Genomic DNA, 22,428 nt, shown 5'->3' with positions numbered 1-22,428 from the left:
CAATCCTCTTGAGCAGGGTGTCAAGTGCGTAGACGGGGAGGGGGATATCTCATACTGTGGTGAAAAAAATGGATATACCAGAGTATATGATAGAATCACAGTTTATTAGATTTTAATACAATTTCATTTTGATTTGGCTGATAAGTGAACACGAGCGTGGTTGATGAGGAAGCTTTAACTTGTATGAGGGGAGGAACAGACGGACAATTCGAAATACCTAATTTGTTTAAATGGGATTTAATTTTAATTGCACTGATAAACGGATTCAAAAGCGTCTATGTAAGGGATTAAAAAAGTTTCAAAATACGGAATAAAAGAGGGTATGTACTAAAAAGCCGTTGAGTACTAGCGTGGCCGTACAAATGACGTAAAAAGAAAAGAAAAAATGTTTAAAAATACTTAAATTTTTATTTAATTTCCTCGCGCGGTCACAAATGACATAAATGAAAGGTATCAACAACAATGTTAACGGATGATGATGATGATGATGATGATGATGATGATGATGATGATGATGATGACAGGAGTAGGGGGGGACAAAGAAAAGGACGAGAACGACGACGAACCTGAAATATGATATTACACTATAAGCATGGATTTACATGCAAATATTGGCAAATGGTTTCGTGGTCTGGTAGAGGCTGACGGAAGCAGACGAGCAGACAAACAGACAGACAATCTAGAAATAGGGAGGAGGATGAGGGGCGCGAGATAATAACCTAGATGTGTTGGAGACGGCACGAGACGGGATAGAGAGATAAACACGGAAAAGACAGACGGATCGACAGATACACCAATAAAACTATGTCGGCTTACAACAACTTTGTGGTTAGCCGAGCACGGCAGTGAGCTCTGTATATATCTACGAGAGACTAGGTATACAACACTGAAAGTATTTCGTACGTTGAGGGGATCCAAGGTATACATACCACGTAGACAGATTCACCACATCCACGCCATAGTTTGAACAAAAATCGTCTGCTGAAATGATCCCTGTTTCGATAGAACGGAGAACCTATATCTTCTGTACGGATACCGACGATATATACGGACACTAACGACGTAATTTTGAATTTGTGTTAAGTCCGTTTTACTATTACCGTTGAGACGTACACATATTTTATTGAGGGGGTGAGTTTTTGGAGAGGTTTTTCCCCCATTTACTCGATGTATTTACGAGGAGTATTAGCGCTCTACTATAAACCACACTGGTGACCCAGGTATATATACAGCTAACAACGACTTACGGCGGGCGTATTTAGACAGTGCGATTACAGATAGATAGACAGAGACCATGGCATTTCGCTTACCAGACAACGCTCCGGACAGGAGAGGGACATTCTGTGGACACACTTGACCAGTAATTGGCCGGACTGACCACTCCGAACATGCAGCGGACTGCCGTTATCCTCCTCTTTCCTCTTCTGTCTGTCTTGTTTTCACATATCGGAGTTTACAGTAAGAAGGTAAGTGTATATATAATTATAGTTTATCAGATCATTCTTTTAACTAAACATACATTGAATTGAGACATTTAACACCTCAGTGCAATTTTCTACATACTATATATCTCGGATACCAATATGACGAAGATTATTATTAATTCATTTCTGTCGGATATTTTTATTACGTGGACTTATTGCTCGTATACCATCTTATTGGAGTCGTAATTCGTGTTCAAGGATGTTTTAAACAATCTCCGATGAGATCTAGATTAGTGGGTCTGGGGTGGGGGGATCTGGAGTGTCGGGGAGGTGGAGAGGATACCGAGGCGCCTTTATCGTGTACACATCTAGCTATAAAGCCAGTAGGAGCGGCTACGATCCAGAATACAGAGGAAATTAAAAAAAAACCCAGTGGAATACTGAAAAATCATAAAAGGTTAACGTGACGCGATTACGCGCTATACCGGCACCGTTATTCTCTAAAGATATGAGGATTGGAAGCGAGTTATCGGGGAATTGATATTTTGTTAGGTATACATTGCGAAAAGTATTCATTAAACCTAATTTCAAAATCTAACGATGTCATTCTCACTGAGATAAAGAAAAGAGAGACATATCGACCGAAAATGGGTTTTTTCCGGTTACACCTAACTACACTAAATTTAGTTGCGTTATAATTGATTAACTTTGTTATGACAATTTTTAACATTTTGGGACTTCTGCTCCATAAATAACTCAAGGTGAAGATGTGATTGAAATTTTAAAGGTCTGGTGTGCCCACCAAGTAATCTGAAACAGGTATATTATGTTCGGCCTTGGGTATAACCAACTTTCGTAGAGGTTTAGTCTATGAAAATAAGTTTACAATGTATCTATATACGTACGTATAAAGGTAAATAACAGATAATTGATTTATTAGGGTCGGTATCTGCGCAATTCTTTAGAATACGTTATTGATATATATGTATAAGATTCAAAGATAATTGATGGTCTTTTTTCGAAGTTGTATCTTGCATTATGCAAGATATATTACACCAGTAAACAGGATGTTAAAAAATGTCGGACGCATTTAAACAAACAAAAATGTTTATGGCACGCCTATCTAGGTTATTTACACATTTATATAACTTACACTTTAAGCAGCACCTAAGATTCTCTGTAAATGGATAACGTAAAGAGCATATTAATGTCAGTACATCTCTGACCAAAAACAAGATAAAAATATTCCATACAATATTTAATCGATGTTTATTCGGCTATTTGGAATTCCGTCATTCCGAACATTAGCCAGACAAACGGTGTCTTGTAAAGAAATCAGACATTCCGTATTTCCTTTATAGACAGTGTCTGTTATATAGAGGTGACGGAATAGTTCTACCCGATGAGATTGACGTAGTTTAATGTTTATATAATTTTGTTTTTAAATATTTTGTTTTCGTGACATAAATATAGATATTCATACGGATACAGTTTGTACATGTAGGTATGATTAAATTTAAAATGTTTTAAACTTAGTCGTAACATCTAAATGTGTGTTGTTGAAACGTTATGTATTGAAACAGTTCTAACATACATGCATATGTAAATCGTCGTTATACTACCACCATTTAACCTGCAGTCTTTTGGCGTTATAAAGGGGTTTGGTCAGTATATCGAGGGATACAAATAAAATACATTTCCTTCTTTCTAATAATTTTGTTGAATTTGTGGTTGGTATTTTTAGAAGTTAAAACAAATTTAATGTTTAACAGTTTGGGAATAACAGGATGGGAACTGACCTAACCTAGCGGGTATAAATAAAACATGTAGACGTTTATATCAACTACGAAAAAAGCCATATTAATGTTGAAGGCTATATATACAATTTATTGTACAATTTAGACAGGCGTCACTGTGATGTTTGGTTTAAACCGCTTTAACTGTGGTGTTTAATTTCGACAGGTTTTTATGATAATGTTCAATTTAAACAGGTTTAGTTCTATAGGTCGGTTAATACAGGTTTAATGTGGTGTTCAATTTAGATGCTTAAGATCTATCGATCGGCTAAGACAGGTTTACTGTGGTGCTCAATTTAGAAGGTTTAAGATCTATCGATCGGCTAAGACAGGTTTAATGTGGTGTTCAATTTAGAAGGTTTAAGATCTATCGATCGGCTAAGACAGGTTTTATTTTGGTGTTCAATTTAGAAGGTTTAAGATCTATCGATCGGCTAAGACAGGTTTACTGTGGTGTTCAATTTAGAAGGTTTAAGATCTATCGAACGGCTAAGACAGGTTAAATGTGGTGCTCAATTTAGAAGGTTTAAGATCTCATTATGTCAGAAAAGACAGGTTTTATTTTGGTGTTCAGTGTAGGAGGTAACGCTCATGATATCGGATTAACAAGGTTTAGAAGGTTTAGTTGTGTTGTTCGGATTTCACAGGTTATACTGAATTTGTGTTTTGGTGAGTTTTGCTTAAAGTAACGTCAATCTCTTCATCAGACATCATTACCTCTGACGCCATTTTTGTCAAGTGCTACATTTTCATATTTAGCAAGTGGTATAAACACGAAATTCTCTGTCTTAAAAAAAAATCAGCACTGTATGAGTCTAATGTCATTTCAAAACTAAATGCAAAATGTCATGGAATAAGTACTCCTTCTGTTTAATTAATTAGTCCATATAACATGAACTTATCAATTTTCAAACATCTTTTAATAAGACGGATTTAAGGAGTTACGCTACCACACTGTGATGTACAACTTACTTTCAAAAGAGTTCAAAAATTAGAATATGTAAATTGTATTTTGTCCTTGGGTTATTCAACGATGACACATGCATGCATTATAGATATGAATGACTTAGCAAGTTTTAAGGGGACAACTCCAAAACAAATCATAAGTGTAATGTGTATGGTAGCATATACAAATAGAAACTTCATATATTTTACAACAATTATGAAACACTTTTGTTCAACCTTTATTATTCACTCTTGTTGACGGTGCTAGTGCGCGGGGGGTCTTATTGTGGGAGGAAACCAAAGTACCCGGAGAAAACCCCAAGTGGTCGGGCAGGTGACCCCATACCTTTTCACGTCCGATCGGGGAATCGAACCTCGGCCGCCTTGGTGAAAGGCAAGAGCGCTATCCACTGCACCACCCGACCACCAAGTGGCCTACTCTGTTTCTTAGTTCGTCTCCCTCTGCTATCGTCGATTTTGCAAAGACAGTAATTACCAATCAGTCAATAATTTATCGATAGATTGAACAATCAACAATCGATTGGCCCTCTGTGACATTCTTACAGAACAGGTCTTAGCGATTTCTGACGGATCAATCGATCGAACGTTCGTTAATGTTACTTAACGATCGTTTAGTAAGTTAATCAGTGATAGAAATCAGTTAGACAATCAATCAATCGATCCATCGATCAATCAATCACTAAATAGAATAGTTAATCTACCAAACTTTCGTGGGTAAATGTTCATAGAAAAAAAGAATTCAATAAATAATCAATGCTGTTTACTAACTTAAATTTACTGAAGTGTCTTGACAGTGTCATTTTGTTTGGAATTCAGTATTTCTAAACTATTTGACGTCAAGGTGTCATGACGTCATGTCGTCTGTCGGGATTATGACGTCACGTAAAATGACAAATACATGATCTGGACAAATTGAAAATACAAAGAAGTTTTATGAGTTAAGGAAATTGTACAGCATTTGAATTGATGTTGCATGAAAGCCATGTTGGTTTATGTGGAGTATAGCATATAGATAGATAGATAGATAGATAGATAGATAGATAGATCAAACTTTGCTTGTGACGTCATACATGTACCCTATCTATTTCGTGACGTCAGTGTCATGTGATCAAAGGAATGCTATACTAGTCTAGTATTCATCAAATCCGAACTTTTTCTTTTCAAATCATTGATAAGTTCATCTGTACTACATTATATATCCGGCTCACCAACGGAGATAATAAAATATATCAATTGCCCGAAACCAGATATACAGAACAATATTTTTGTTATTTGATTGTCTCATTGTTTCAGGATAATACGGATTTACAACTGTCCTTGCGGAATATTTTTGTCTTTTTCCTAACAACAAAGAAATACCTTCACCACACCTTGAAGAAGATCAACAAGTATCGTTTTGCAACTTTAATTTGTAAACACGTTTTGTGCGTGTTTATATTAAAACACCGATAAAACGTGAATGTTTTCGTAAATAATATCTATTTTTGAGAGCGAATTCATTATTTTTATGAGTTTGTTTATATGATGTGGACAATTTAATTTCCTGTTTTATCTTCTCCGACGCTTTTGTATCATATCATTTTCAGCCCACAAGTTAGATATCTTATTTCTCACACATCAGCGCCGAGATCGAGTTTTACTCCCGTATCGCCCCCACGCGGTTTACAGATGTGTTATATCTCCAACTCAAAGTGTGTGGGAGAGAGAGAAAAACGGAAAAAAAGATGGAGGCTGCAATCGAGTATGTTTTTTACATGCACATACACTGAATGCCCTTGAATCGGAAGGGAGATAGTCACACCTTTAATCTTCTCGCCTTCTAACACCAGGGCCGCTATCAACTAAACACAATGTCGGACCTTTGCTGTATTCGTGCCCCGTGGCCCGGTTTATAGGAAAAAGACCCCTCATTAGTTTTAAGCTGGTGACCTCATTACCGCGCGTGCTTGTGGTCTGTTTCCGCTTGTTGCAGGCCTCCGATAGTAACACATTCCATCAGCCTCTACGTTCCCACGGAGTATCACGTTAAGTCTAACCCAACCCATTCATACGCACTGGACGGGAAAATGATAACATAAAAAACACCCGATTAAAAAAAATCAATTAAATAAAAAAAATGCAAATCGACAAAAATTTACCATAAATCAAATGTATTACATGTAACTCATTAATTGTGAACTCATTTCTAGAAAAAAATAATTAACATAAAATATCTATTTTCAAATATTTTATTAAATAAAAATTCTTACAAATTAACACAAATTTAACATAAATCAAATTTGTTAGTATTAACTCATTAAATCATAAACTCATTACTAGAAAAAAAGTAAGCATAAAAAACACATGACTTTTGATTTAATTTAATGAATTACAATGTACATACAAATTAACACAAATTTAACATAAATCAAACTCATGAATTAGGTGCATGTATTTATAAATGTTTTCCCCTCATAAAGACACGCCCACACCCGAAACCAACACCCACACCTAACCAAAGTGATTAATTCAATTGATGCATTTTGGTTCACAGTTGTATTTTAAGGTGTTGACTGGAACAACACCTCAGTATACTATTGAAAGTGGATTATTTAAAAGATAGGATGCGAATTAGTATATGAAACAGAACGTAATATTTACTCTGGCTACATGTAATACAATAACCTATGTAGGTCAGGGCGCGGTTGTTCAAAAGCTTGGTCAACTTAAAGAAAAAATAACGCAAAATTTCGAACTATGATTTTTTTTAAGAACTTCTCAACTATTACAAACAGTTTTGTGTCTTTTGCCTTCTTATATTAATTTAATTTTGATAGATATATTTGTATTTTTGAATTTCGATAATATATTGGAAAAGTTGTCGGGTGAAACATTTGCGTTAAGCCTTCATTAAACTAACCAGGCTTTAAACAATTGACCTCAGATTTCTTTTTTTTTCGGATTATACAGGGTTCTCTATATAATTGCATCATTTTAAAGATTTATTTTTGTTAATTTGTTTTCATTTGTTTCATTTTGTTATATTTTTCCTGGTTTTAGCGATTTCTCCCTCGGCACCCGACCTCATATGACCTTAGCTGTTACGAGGTCGTTAAACCCCAAACAAACCAAACATCGTTAACGTCTCCCTGCATTTTTGTTTTTTTGCGTTGTCTCCTACGGAACCCGTCTTAGAAGACTAGCTCAAGCTTTCTACTACTAGCTTATCTCCTCTTAGTTTAGAGAGCCCCCCCCCCCCCCCCCCCCCAAGTGATCAAAATTATTAGAGGTTTTTTTCCTGTATGATTTAATATCAATATCATATTCTAGAAACAGGGGTCGGTCTACCGTATTCATACATGTATAACCGTATATCTGTTATAGAAGGACGTTACACCATCGGCTATAGAAAAAATAAATCTTTCTTCCGGATTCTAAGTCACACGAAGAAATGATTTCTTTTTAATCTTATTAGATGTGCATCATGAACTATTCATTAATTACTAAGTGGCCAAAATGTTTTGTAATTCAGTCGTGTCGTTTAGAGAGTGTGTAACAGGTACACGTAGTACGTATACTCTGACGAGTTGTGTTTTACGTATATACAATGTATGTGCTTTATGTACGAAATTATTCATTTGTCTAATGGCTGAGTAGTTTGCCTAAGTGAATTATTTGTCTATCAAGACGCTCCCGGTTAACTTAATCACCCATGTTAGTCATCTAAGATATATATATATTTTACTTTCATTCACTAAAAGGAGATTTCGTAATTTCCGTTAGTCATTCCTCATTTGCATATTTGCGGTTAGTCATTTGATATTGATTTTTTTCTTCACATATTGCTACAAGGGCTAATATTCCGTCTTTGCGTATTGCAGAGTTATCTTCTCTTGAGAGCAGGTATTGATTGTTACGTCATTGGTTTGTGTGAGAAAATTACGTCGTTTTCTCAAAAATTGATGACGTTACTCTCACAAAAAAATGACGTAACAATCATACTTTCAAGAGAAAATAACTCTGCAATACGCAAAGACGGAATACAATAGTTTGAATGAGGCCACAAAACGATTTCGAATGTAAATATACGCATTTCCAATTTCAAGTATCTTTGACTCAAAAAGGTCAGTCACTGAGTAAAACGATACTGTTACTCAAACTGTAGTGTTTGATTATTTGTTTGTTTATTTAGTAAGGCCGAATGGCCCCTCGACACAAGAAGGACAGTTTGGGCCTTTAGCGTCAAAAAGAAACTCAAAAGACATCAAAAGCAGCTAAAAGGTTAAATATTGTATAATGTTTGTATCAAGATCGTATAAGTAGTTTAAATGCTATATTCTATTATAGAGGCCTACTTCCTGTAAGCACTTAATATTGTTTGTCACGGGGATTCATTCAAAGAGTTCTTTCGTGTTTTGTACATTGAAATGAATATCACGAACCCGTACAAGACCAAATTCCTTTTTGGCTTCTATTAAATAAATTTGACCGCTGTGGTTGATCGAAAGTTGGAATTAGACAATCGGTATTTGTCTAAAATACCACCACCCCCATTAACATCAACGTCCAATCGCATCACTTCGGTGCATTACGGTAATCTACGGATTGCTGAAACATCCTGCGTAACATCTCGGCAAAGTCCGTCAAAGCCAGGAATCAGTTTGATTCCGTACTCTGAGTGAATTAGCCGATATTTAACGATTGCCAACCCATTATGAATTAAAACCGAGGTTACGAATGGAGAAATGACGTCACTCATTAAATGATTTATATTTGACCGTGCACAGCTATAGACCTTTTCATGCACTTTTTATTTTATTTATAGAGTATCAAAATTTGACACATGTACTATTGCCAGGACTTCAACAAAAATGTGCCGAAATATTCGCATCAGGTCTGCTTAATATAACATCATAATCATTTCGTTCGTGGCAATATATTTAGACAAGAGAACGGATCCTTCAAACAGCTCATGTGCATATGGACATGCTGTCTTGTGTAAACTAGAAATGATGTCGGAACGTGCAGCCATGTTTGTTGCATGCCTTACGTCTCGCGTGCCTATTGCGTGTTACGCTAGTCAGAACGAGGTCAAGGTCATGCTTAATTATGGAACAAAATTTATAACGAGCTTGCACATTGTGCCAAAAACGATGTCTTTTTTTATTATGTAAGAAACTTTGAAAAAAACAACAGGATTAAAACAAGAATTTGGCAATGTTGAGTAATAACATGTCGAAACGATGTTCCTAAATGCGTTTTAGTTAATATTCGGAATTAGGTGACTCAGAAAGACGAAGATCGCAGCATTTGTTTATAATTGTGGTCCATCGGACAAATGCAACTTGATAAATATTGCTTAAAAACTCTGGGACTTCCCGTTCCTGTTGTATCATTATCACGGCTTACTCGTGCGCCTTTGCTGAAGTGGTGTTGAGAGAAATCACTTCTTGGTTACGTTTATTTTAAACCAGTTTTATTGTCGACAATAACAAAATAGGAAAATTGAGAAACCGTCAGAACTTCCACACTCATATTTTCCCGTCAATTAGGGCAACGATATATCGTGCGATGATATATCGCAATATTTTGAAAACAGTACGATACACAATATTTTTTTGGGAGGAAACGATATTTTCCGGAATTTTTCGTTTCTGAATTTTATCTCCTCATTGCGAGTGACAGCTCCAGCTCATCATGCACCTCAAACGACGTGAATTGTGTGAAACTTTAGAGTCATGCCAATTTTGGACCAAGTCTATAGTTGATACATTGGAATTAAAAATTTGCAAGATTACTTAAATCTTTGCTTCTTCTGTTTCTATAAGTATCGTGACCACAGTATCGTGGTACGTATCGTATCGTCTTGTTAATGTATCGTTGTAGACTGCCCCCCCCCCCCCCCCCCCCGTCTCTAGAAGATTGAATATTTTAGAGAAAAAAAATAACTCTAATAATTTTGATCATTTGGATGTCTGTTTTAAACTAGGGGGAGATAGGCTAGTAGTAAAATGCAGTTGAGAAATTCTTCATAAAGAACTTAGGGGCTTGTAGCCAGTTTAGTATCGTTGTAGCCCTACCAGTACCGTCACTATAATACCACGATGACATTACAGCCGTAGCCGTTGTCAATCTTGACGTAAACACCCAAACAAATAACAAACAAATAAACCTTCGACATTGCAACATCCAGATATACAAGCGTCTGTTACTACGACATCATTTAAAACCACGTTCGTATTGGTGCAAGGTATGACAACAGTTAAATTCTACGTGTATCAATAAAAAAAAGCGTCTACAGATTTTGAAGGGGTTATTGCCGATATCACCGTTTTATGACCACAAATAGGGTCGTACTCGTATACTTCGGGTCCTTATCGGCTAGAATCGAAATCGCGGTTATACTAGTAACACATATAATCTCTCAGGGTGCTCTCTCTCACACAAACGAGCGATTTATAACTTTCAAATGAAAAATAAAACGCCCCTTAAAATCTTTCAACTTGTCCGTGGTCGTAAAAACCTATAGATTCACAAAGAGTGGTCACTTGATAAAAGTCTGTAAAATGGGTGATTCATCTTGTTGGCTGACACGAATTCTTTGTCCATTTACGTAGGGATAATACGTACAAGTTTACGTCAAAATAATTACTGGAGTTGTCATGGTCTTATTGAATTCTTTTCTAGAGCCTTATGCGGATTTAACGCGAGTTCCCCCGAGATGCTTTTCAACACATAAGAAGAACTATGAGCTACCTCTCGCTTTCCTTAACTCAGCTAATCAGATAAGGGTCAACCGTTCGCTTGCCCACAGTGACCATCGGTGACAATCGCCACATCAGCGATCATCAATGGTCAGCTGCGGGCAAATTAACGCCCATCGACGTAGTCAATAACTTTAAAAACCAATTACGGAGACTCCCTACCGGACGGTGTTCCGGGCTTTCTGACTTAAATTTCCACCAGGACAGCCAACCACAAGAGTACGCTATCAACCTAACCGTTCACTGTTCCGCATTATGTATTTAATGGTTTTAATATAATGGACAACTTTAATTGATTATTAAGTTTAATTTTCCGCCCAATTCTATTTAAATGGTACATATATACATATACCTCGTTTATTTTGGGTTAAAACCTTTCGTAACACCATAATTGATAACTACAGGTGCGAGGTGCGAAGTGGTCCGATTGATGGTTTGTTTGTGTTTTACCGTCCTATTGACATTTAAGGACGTGTCAGGTTTGAGTAGTGGAGGAAAGCCGAAGTACCCGGAAAAAAACCACCAACCTGCTGTAGGTACCCGGCGACTGCCCCACGTAGGTCTCGAACCCGCGACCCTGTGGTGGAGGGGTAGAGATGGCTGACGGTCAGAGTCCTTAACAACTCTACCAGCGCGGCCCTAGTTCCGAATGTAGACATGAACTATATTTTTATCTTGATTGATATATATTCAGACGCAAATGATTAATATATATTCAGACGCAAAGTGATCTGCATTCCTGTAGTATGAATGACCTACACTCAATTAAAATATGTATTTGGACGCGAGGTGTTCCGAATGCACCTAGTACGACTGACCGATATTTGATTTTTATCCGTATAGTCACATTTTAGCGAGAGGTGCTCCGGATGTATGGTTGGCCTGCAATTAGTTCACATCTTGATTTAATATTGGTATACTTGATTAACAGAGTCTTAAAAATCCTACAGGGCTTCACTGTAGAAAATGTGGAAACGGAAGTCGGTGCCAACGGATATACATGCATGTTGTAGAAAAGAAAAAGTCAAAACGCATGAAAATACCGATTGCACATGGCTCTAAAACTCGTTGTAAGTCGCCCCCAGCAATCATGAAATGGGATACAGCACATCAGTTTTCTCTCTCATCCCAAAATGCACTTACTCTGTAGAATTGGCATCACTCTGGCTCCGTTATACGATTTTAATATGTATGTACAATTGCATTGTTGTGTCCTGTAATAAAAACACAAATTTCAGTTGTTTTTTTATTTACAGAGAGCGGAAATATCGGAGGGCAAGCCACACAACTTAATTGATGCAGGAATGAATTCCTCACGAACTACGTCATTAGTTTCGTTAGAGAAGAGTGGTAAAAACAATCAGTTATTATGTCGATACTATTCTAAGTGGTCAAAATGGTCGAGCTGCAACAGACATTGTGAACAGAGTCGCGTGCGGCGGTGTAAAAACCGCAAATACTGTGGCACGAGCTTCCTTAAGGAAAAGCGACATTGTCGGAAACAGAGAGGCGTGTGTTCGTCACTCTCTTATAAAGTTATAGGATTCAGGAGAAATAGACTCATGGAAAAGATTCTTTATGATCTTCTCTACGACGAGTGGTCACTATGGGGACGCTGCAAGCGGACGTGCCGGAAACGGCGTTTCCGCATGTGCAAGGAACCAAGGATCTGTGGGAACAGTTACATACAACAGGAAAGAGACTGCAAACTTCCCGGAACACTTTGTGAGAAAAAATATACGTTAAGAAGCGACGAAGAAAATGATTCCGTTATTAAACAAGTAGAAGCGCCAGGACCTTTAGGTAAGTTTCGGTGATGGTGTTGTTTTTGCTGTGTTGGTGGTGATGCTTTAATTAGTGTGTCATGGTTTTGTTGCTGTTTTTGATGCTGCTGCAATTTTATAGTAGATGGTGTTGAAAGAAAAATACTATAAAACATTGCATCCAAACATGTAACAAAACACACTTTATTCTCGCGGTTGTTCAATTAACAAAAAAACACCGATTTTTGATAAATTTTAATTTCAGTCTTTATCGCCGCGAAAAGATAAAAAAAAATCAAACACATGCGATAAGACGAAACCTATGCACACTTATAAGTAGACTGTTACTGTCGCCTTTTGGGAAAGGAGTCTCATGCTTTAATTGTTTGGTTACTTCGTTTTAAATTACACGACCCATCCCAAAGTAGTTCGGTGTTAAAAGTCACTGTGTACAGTTAGTACAAAGAGTATACTCCTAGGACAGAGAGAAACAACGGACGTAAAAAGTGTTGATGTAAGTTATCACAAGATAATAGTGTTTACTGCAGACAACCCGTGACGATGTTATCTGAATTAAATACCTGTGTAATTACGTATATACCTGCCAATCTACAAATGAGTCATCGGAAAGGTCGAAAGTATTTCGTATTCGGTGCAGTATAGCGTAATTCCGGAATTCGATGATCCCGAGAGAGAAATCGCTGTCGGAACGTTAATTTGTTTAGACTTGTACAGTTTTATTTCCGACCATAGAACGTGTGTTTGCCATTAGCAATGTGGCTAACAGTTTCCAATACAGATTTTCCGGATCCGGTACGGAAATGGGATAATAAATACACTCATTTCCATATGAAGGGAACAAGAAGTTACGAGAATGTGCTGTAAAATAAACCTTATTTTTACCGACATCAGACTAAAATGACAGCAGAGTTTCTATAACTAAAGCGTTTTGTTTTTGAATATCTATTGTGTTTCCGCTGAAAACGCTTGACATTTCCAGTGATAAATACAACGAAGAGTTATTGATTTAGGGATTTATTCTGAATAATAAATTCCATTTTGCCTAACTTATTCATAAAAAAGTTATTAAATTCTGGTTTCAATTGCATACGTTTCATTATTGGATCAACAGTTAAAGCCTTGATAATCCGGAAACTTGATATAAACAGGAATATGTCGGTTATTCGGAAAGTTCATATAATAAGATTTAAAACTCCTTAATTCGTACATGTACATAGTATAATATATAACATGGAACCGTGTTATTTTGGATACAGTGAAATATTGATATTCCGGACTATAGATGTAGAAAGTAAACCTTGTTATTCCGAACATTTCATTAAAACATAAACAATAAAACCTTTATAATCCGGACACTTCATGTATACATTAGAACCTTGTTCTGGACATTTAATGCATACAACGGAACCTTGTTATTCCGGACACTTCATGTATGTGGTGGAAAGTTGCTATTGTCTACAGTGGAACTTTGGTATTCCGGACACTTGTTTACACTAAGTGACTTCGTTATTCCGGATGCTAAGTATGTACAGATGAATTTCGTTAATCCGGACATTTTAAATAAGTTCTATTACAATACGAACTCTGGTATTTTGACGTCATATGATGTTTGTGGTACATATTTTCTTAATTTTGATTATAGAAATGACTTGCTTAAGTTGAAACTCATCTTATGTATGTGACAATTTCAAGATAACCTGGTTCTTCTGTAAAATAAAAAACCTATATCATCTAATTATAGACACATTATCAGATTATACTGGGATTATTTCATAGATATATGACAAATAGGATACAGAATGTCGAAAAACGTATGTGTCGGATTTTAATGTAAAATGAAAAAAAAAAAGCAAGCTTATATATGAAATTCGACCAATATTGGACAGGGTACATTGCAATTGACGAGGTTCTCTACAAGAAAAAATAGCAGACGACTATAGGCTTGTCCACATATATCCAACCTTGCTTCCTATTAAACGTGGCTGCCCAGTTCACCGAGAACATGTTGAACTCATATTCAAAATTGAAGAAAAGCCACAGATATTATATGAGAAGAAGATAATACTCAGTGAAATTTTCATAAACATAAACTGTTTTTACGATAAGCTTAAGACTCCCCATACCACTGCCAAATACTGTAACTACGCATCGTAAACTGTTTTCCCGGTATGATTATAGCTTTGATAAGTCATTTCTGAAAAGCAATAAAAACACACCTTGCGGGAATTTTATGGATTTTTTTTTAATAAAAATAAAATAAACAAAATATGATCAATAACAGTGTACCGAGTGGACAGCGGGATAAGACCAGGTTTAAACCCTGAACTGCAGATTTATATACTATCGCTCGAACCGGCTGAGAAAGTGGTCCATGGAAGTGTCCTGGGCCAACTGTGTGCTAGTTATATCTAAAACGAAATTAAAGGGAGGTAACTGTAGATTCCAAAAACCAGAGTGCAGTGGGACAGGGATGCTTAAAATCTAAATTTTCATGTTTGGTTCGGTAAAAGTTTCATTTGTAAAATACTTCAGCTTATGTTAAGTAATACCCGTTTAATGTTGCGCTAATCATTTAGGTTCATTGTAGCCCTGCATGGTAGTCCAGTATTTACACGTCTGAAAATATGTTCCAACGTTATATCACAAGAAAGAATGAGTTTAAAATGCAGTGGAGTTCTTGTAACGGATACAAATACTGGTCGCAAAAGATTTCGTGATCTCAAACGGATGAAAACCAGATATTTTTAAGACTTTGGCCTAAGATGACTCGTCGGTGAGGTTATTTGCATACGAGAGCTTTGACTTCGCTCACGTCCGCAAGGGGACGCGACAGCTTCGTGGTGTGGTCAATAAAACGCTTCTTTACGTGGCGTGGCCAATAACACGCTTGTTTATAAGAATGTCTAGACAGGGCTGAATTGCTACAGGATCTGATATACAACAGATTATATTGTCACGTTATGTACATTGATTTAATTAAAAAAACGTTGTAATTGATTTTCAGGCAAAGAAGGTACTCATGATGTGGCCGCCCCTACTCTCACAGAAATCAGCAATGTTTGCGGAGAAAGGAAAATGGCGGGATCCTTCAGAATTGTCGGTGGTCAAGAAGCACGTCCAAATAGTTGGCCATGGCAGGTAGGGCTATTGCTTGATCATACCGATATCGATTAAAAATATCGAGAGCATGAAAAAATATCTATCTCCGGAATATTTCATTTCACTAAGCCACATCGATTGAAAAAAATGGCAAAATTAAATTCTCTGTAACATTAAATTGACACTATAACTATAGTCTTACATTGTGAATAGGGGCTTATATGATATCTGTTGTGCCTAATTCGATGGCAATGGTACTATTTGATCATGGGTCAACTATCTGATGTCATAGCTCCCTCAACAGAAAATAACACGATTAAATACATTCCAATACTGTAACTGCACCGAACAGCGTTCATGTTGCTATCGCTGATGGCAACGCCTCTTGCGGCGATTCATTTCACTACAGCTAATACTTCAGACGACTCGATATAGGATTGTCCAATCATAGTAAAAAGGGATTTACGTGGTATTTAGATATTTGGAAATTTTGTTGCAGGTCGCTATTTTGACACGGTGGAAGGAGCAGTATTGCGGTGGAACCCTTATTGCCCCTAACTGGGTATTAACGGCCGCCCATTGTATCCGGAAACGTTCCAAGAGACGGAAAGTCATTGTGCGTATTGGGGAACACGATATTCAAGCGTACGATACGACGGAAGTGGATTTACGGGTGGAAAAGGATTTCCCCCACCACAATTTTGACTATGAAACAATTACAAATGATATTGCATTACTGAAACTCAAAGAGAAAAAATCTTATCGAGAAAGTGACAACGTCGTTAAGGGTTACGCATGCCTAGCTCCGGAAGATTACGAAGTCCCTGACGGAACTATGTGTATGACAGTTGGATGGGGCAAGGAACGGAATACAGATGTAACCGGAAGTGACGTTTTACAGGAGGCACAGGTGCCAATAGTTAATAAAAGGAAATGTCGAAAGGCGTTTGACTACAAAATTACGGATAAACAAATTTGTGCGGGGTACAAGAAGGGAGGTGTAGATTCTTGTGCCGGTGATAGTGGTGGACCCTTATTGTGCCCCAGGAATGATAACGGCACAATGCGCTGGTTTGTTTATGGAGTCACTAGTTATGGTGAGGGATGCGGACAAAAAGGAAAATTTGGAATTTATACAAAAGTCACAAATTACTTGAAATGGATTAACAGAATTGTGAGAAATAACCCGTAATGGATCGTGACTGGTGAAATATACCAATCGGGACATCTCGGCCAATTCCGGCATACTTCGTTACCCAATCAGATTCCAACTTACTCTAGCTGTGATTTGACGAGATGTTGTTTTTGGTAATAAGTTTCAGTATAAAATTATATATTTTTGTTATACTTTGGTTATGTTCATTGATGTATTTTAACAGATTTTGTTAATGTTTATTTGTATATATATCCGTATGTGTAAGACAATCGTACGTGTAACTTATTCACCTTTAACCTTTAATACAACAAATATTCTTATTCTATTATTGTACAAAATGTATGGTCACAAATGTATATAATGACGTCGTAAAGTAGGCCTTCATTCCATTGAAAAGGGATACTGTGAAATCACAAGTTTTCGTAGGGTTTTAAATTTCGTTGGTTAATTCCGTGGGTACTCTTTATCCATTAAATGTATTTTTGTATAAATGTCCGTATATTCAAGACACTAAGTATTTAGAGGTTTGACATGAAGTTATTTTCCGTATACATTGTATACTGCTACCTTTCTTGGGTATTAGTATTTAATGTACCCACGAAATGGCCGTTTTTTGGGAAACCACGAAATTTGGGCCCCCAGGAAAATATCCGATTTCACAGTAGTTGAAAAAAATGTTTGTGCTAGGGGTTTTATCAAAACAAAAACAAAAGCTATGGAGGATTATCATGAATTACTCTAGGTAACTAAATTTTAGAGTCAAATATATTTAAGGGATATTTGAACACTTTTTTTTTCGGGAGGATATTAAATCGCACACAGATTTTCAAAAGCCAGTATTTGCCCTTTTAGCCCCCTGTGAATAGTAACGACATCTTTGGGTTCACTATCGTCTCAATCTTTTCAAAAATAGAATTATCTCATGAAACGCATAATATGCAAGTGCGTTACATTATAATAAATTTGAATATATATGATTTTTTATGACAATTGAATGACTTTGGACATGAGTCCATAGGATGCTAGTTCACATTCATATCGATATATCGCCAAACCTTTTTATAACCCTTTTTGACTGGATTTTGCATGACAAGTTTTGGCCGTATAACGAGGTTTAACTGTTTGTCATACAAATCACCGGTACCTTCATAATTCTAATTCTTCATAATTCAATAACGCCTTTTATATCGTTCATCGCTACAGAAAAGGATATAGTTGGTTAAACACAAGACTTTGTATATACAATAATAATATCAGACATTTTTATTTTTATTTTACGATAAAACCTCGTTATAATGACATTATTTCCCCCAAATATATTTTGACATTATAAAGGGGTTTGGCAATATATAGGAAAAGACGTATAAAGAAGTTGTTAAAGAAAAAATGGAAACTTGATAAAAGTTGGTGTGAACCGAAATGTAAAATATAACGAAAGGCACTATATCGAGGAGTTATATAGTGCATTGTAAACGACATAAATGCATTGTATCATAAAATTACAACTTGAAAAGATATACGAAAGGGATGACAGATATGAAATATGAAATAGATAACAAAAGGACAAATATTATACAATCATTATCCATGTTCACAAACATGCTAAACAGTGCACTTAAATGTTTCATGTACTCTGTATGGGTTGCAAGCAACAGTAAAAACCGATACAGTCCGTACAAAGGTCAACATAGATTAGATATCAAAATCCGGAGAGTACATTTTATCTGAATCTGGCATCTGATAATACTAATGTATGGCGGAAACTTTTGTTGTGGTCGGTTCAGGGCGTAATTATTGTCTAGGTATTTCACTGGAATGTTGATATACACTGTTCACTGACCTTCCATCCGGCCATACAAAGTTTATTACACGAAACATATGTGTGTTTGTACAAGTACATTTCAGTATATCCTGTCTGAGATCACACAGGGGCCCGATAATCAAAGAAACGTGATTTTTTGGACATCTCCGGATGTGCAAGGAGTGTTATTAGGTGTTGTTGGAGTTAACATCAACAGTCGGAATGATTCAACAATAACACTCACTGTACTTACAGATATTTTTTCGCATGCCCCTGTGTATGATGGTTCCAATGTTCCTTTGAATGGTGATTCCCATGCCCCTGTATGGTGGTTCTCATGTCCCTGTGAATGATGCTTCTCATGTCCCTATCGTTCAATTTGAGATACATTAAGTACAGTGTACGTAATTACTCTGTCTGTTCACTGTGACCTTTTATCAAATGCCGTAAATATGGTGGCTCATATATCACATTTCCACTTTCCAATCGACAAAGCGAAACACCAACAAGTAGAATTAAAGCTCTGCCAAAGCGAAAAAAAGCAAAAGCAAAGAAAAAAGTGACGTCTTCTCTCCCCTCCTCATAGCATCATAACATTATAGAATAGACGCTTTTTGGTCATTTGGTAATTTCGTTTTGGCAGGTTTTAATATTTTCTTTTTTTGCGTTGACGCCTTTTCGTATTTTTGTCATTTCCCTTTGCTGCCTGGCATCTTTGCGCCGGCGACAAAGCAAGCATACGAAATGTCTTATATAAATCCTATACTCTATACTGTGAACTTGCAAACTTTCGTTCATCGCTGGTAAAATCCTTACTCGCCAAGTAGTACATGTTATTTCGTCTTTCACATTTAGTTTTTTTTGTTAATTATTTTGTTTCCATGTGTTCATTGTAATGATGAATTCGCCCTCGTTACAAAGGGCAGAAAGGCGAAAATTAAACTGCAGCGAAAATTCCCCGGTATGCAGTAGCTTTTGCGAGCAATGTTTTTACGATTATTGATGTGATTCAAACGAACTACTCGCATGAGTTTCAGTTCGCAGCTTACAAACTGATATTGTTTGTCAAAATGTGTCGGGACAAATTATCAGAGATTTTTAAATGCGCGACCAAATCTTCCGCACAGGAAACCGCGGAAATATATTTCTCGCAAAACAAATATAATATACAGAAACTCGAATCATGTTTGGCAAAATATACGCCAAACAGTGTGGTTTGTTTAATTAAGATGGCTTTGATTACCTTTCAAAATCAGCCATTGTTTATCTGATGTCTACACTCGTGGTTCGTTCGGAACGTCAGATATTGGGTTTTACTGTGGAACAGGCCGGCACTTAAAAAGCTAGGGGTCTATGACCTTATAAATGTGCACACAAATCATGTCAGCGCAATGATGACAGAAATGTGACGAAAAGGTCACTGAAATAACAATATAAATACATGTATGTGTATTTAAACAAACTATTAAACATCAGCTGCATAACTAACAAAATACTTTGCAGTAAAATTTTGATTTTTCACTCTTTAAAAAAACCGTCGTATACTGTATGTGCAAGTGTCAATTACAAATTATCGTAATTATTATTTAGAATTTGTTGTCCCGTGAATTATCCAAACTATGAATCCAAACAATATTTGTAAGTTTTAATAGGGCAACTTTATATTGTATCAATATATCGTTATATACATCTCGAACCATTGTTTCGTATTTGGTTATTCGTTGTACATGTATTCATTTACGTCATGCATGCAAATAAATACATTCAAGATTTTTAAAGTTATATGAACCGCCATCGATATTTAAAAAAAACACCGATCATCTACATATTTAGAGATCCCACGGTAAACAGAAAGTTGATCATTTACTTTATATTTGTCTCCATGCTGTCAAGTGGTACAATATTCTGTATTTTTGCATAAAGCGACGCAATCACATCAGTGAAACCTCGTTATACTGCCATCATTTTTCAGCATTTGTTTTGGCGTTATAAAGAGGGTTTAGCGATATTATAATAAACAATATAGCCAGTGAAATGTGGGACGTTATATCGCGGTTTGACTGTGTTTGGTCAGTATAATAATATTGGTGAATATAGGTGATAAGCACACAATAAGATTAACAATATAATGCACGAGCTTCGAACTCGAAATATTTAGCTAGTAAGCAGAATGTCTTACTGAAATGTTATTACAGATCTGTCAAACAGACAAAAACTGAGCATTTTCGACGGGTTTTTTTTATCACTGTTCTATTTTTCTTGACATGCAAGTACCATGTCATATTAAATAAAGTAAAACCTCAATTCTCGTTTATCACAGCACAGTTACTCTTCGATATTATGGCCCTCATTTCATTTACCGCCAAAGGATTTGAATGTCTATTCTCCTTTTGTTTTTCATGATGCTTTTAAACATCTCCTTCATTATATCAAAACACCCCTTTATAACGTCCAATGCTGCCGAGCTAATGATGGCAGTATAACGAGGTTTTACCGTGTTATACTTTTTTTCCATATTTTATGTCCATCATCCGTAATTTCATGTTATCGTGAATAAAGTCAAGCTTGATATGCGCACACCTTTTTAGAGTTAAATCTTACGATGTTATATAAAAAAAAATATGTGACGCTACTTGACTTTTATCAGGTCGTGATATAAGTATAAACGGTTTTATTTCATGTTTTGATGACTTTTTAATAAGCCAATCAGTTTACCAATATTTTATTCTAAGTCATACTGATGAATTTGACCTCATGCCAATAATTTTAGATTGCGAAAGAAAAGATTTGTATTTAACATTTTGAGAAAACTTTGAAAGAAGATCGCGTTTCAGTAAAGGTAGCATACGCCCTTAAGTTGTATAGTACGTGTAGTACTGTGATATAGTTCTGTGGTTTTCGAGTTTACCCACTTTAATTCTATGTTAGGATAAGGTCACTACGGGTCGTGTTTAACACATTGATTGGTGATACGATACATTGAGATTTTTATGTTATTACTGTAAAATTATGTGTAAATATTGTGTATTTACAGTTACATGTGTTTGTGTTATTTTTTTTATCTGCAAAAGTCTCAATATGTTAAAACAATACACAGTTTTACAATTAAAATCTTGCAATGAGGTGAATACATAAATCGATCAACCATTAAAAAAGGAGTATTAACCGTGGGAAAATTCTGAAATCAATATATATCGGCTAAATGCAAAAGGTAATTTTTAACGCCCTTTTTATATAAAACCACCATATCAGAATAAAACGAAGACTTTCACATCTAAAAGAACTTCTGGGAAATTACCTCTGACTAACCAACGCCACAATATCTTCGCGGACTTGATGAAAACACCGTGTGTCAGAATGAAGCTGAGACTGTCCCATCTGTTGTAGAATTCTTCTGGAGAATTACATTTGTCCAGCACGTGCTACAGTAATACACAGACTATGTAACAGTAACATGACTAGATCTGGAAAAAAAGAAACTGGTTTTTCGCTTCTCTTACAAAACTGGACAGAGGATCACACAGCGTGGAACCAGACTATCATTGGTAATGAAACTTTGACAAACTATCTTAAAATTTATGACGTAAATACAAGTAGTACGAACAATGGTGCACATACATGACGGTTTCAGTTAAAACCTTTTTTATTACAAATAACTG

At 36.1% G+C, this 22,428-nt stretch overlaps 1 protein-coding gene across 1 annotated transcript; it reads left to right on the top strand.

The window, feature by feature from the left end:
* The first annotated feature begins 562 nt into the window (after window positions 1-562).
* On the top strand, window positions 563-21,806 carry LOC110467344 (serine protease 44-like). Its single transcript, XM_021524458.1, has 4 exons — window positions 563-1,466; window positions 12,186-12,732; window positions 15,718-15,851; window positions 16,312-21,806. The coding sequence occupies exons 1-4, from the start codon at window positions 1,389-1,391 to the stop codon at window positions 17,002-17,004; spliced, it is 1,452 nt and encodes a 483-aa protein (XP_021380133.1). The 5' UTR covers window positions 563-1,388; the 3' UTR covers window positions 17,005-21,806.
* Window positions 21,807-22,428: the final 622 nt, after the last annotated feature.

Source organism: Mizuhopecten yessoensis, unplaced genomic scaffold, assembly GCF_002113885.1.
Source record: "Mizuhopecten yessoensis strain PY_sf001 unplaced genomic scaffold, ASM211388v2 scaffold11171, whole genome shotgun sequence".
Taxonomy (NCBI): Eukaryota; Metazoa; Mollusca; class Bivalvia; order Pectinida; family Pectinidae; genus Mizuhopecten; species Mizuhopecten yessoensis.
Note: the sequence above shows the minus strand (reverse complement) of the source record. Positions and strands in the feature narration are given on the sequence as shown.

What these genes read in the sequence shown, in the direction of transcription:
- LOC110467344 (XM_021524458.1), top strand. Translation starts at nt 1,389, where the DNA reads ATGCAGCGGACTGCCGTTATCCTCCTCTTTCCTCTTCTGTCTGTCTTG. An exon ending in TCGGAGTTTACAGTAAGAAG is followed by an intron (nt 1,467 to 12,185) that starts GTAAGTGTATAT and finishes TTTTATTTACAG; the next exon opens with AGAGCGGAAATATCGGAGGG. An exon ending in AGAAGCGCCAGGACCTTTAG is followed by an intron (nt 12,733 to 15,717) that starts GTAAGTTTCGGT and finishes ATTGATTTTCAG; the next exon opens with GCAAAGAAGGTACTCATGAT.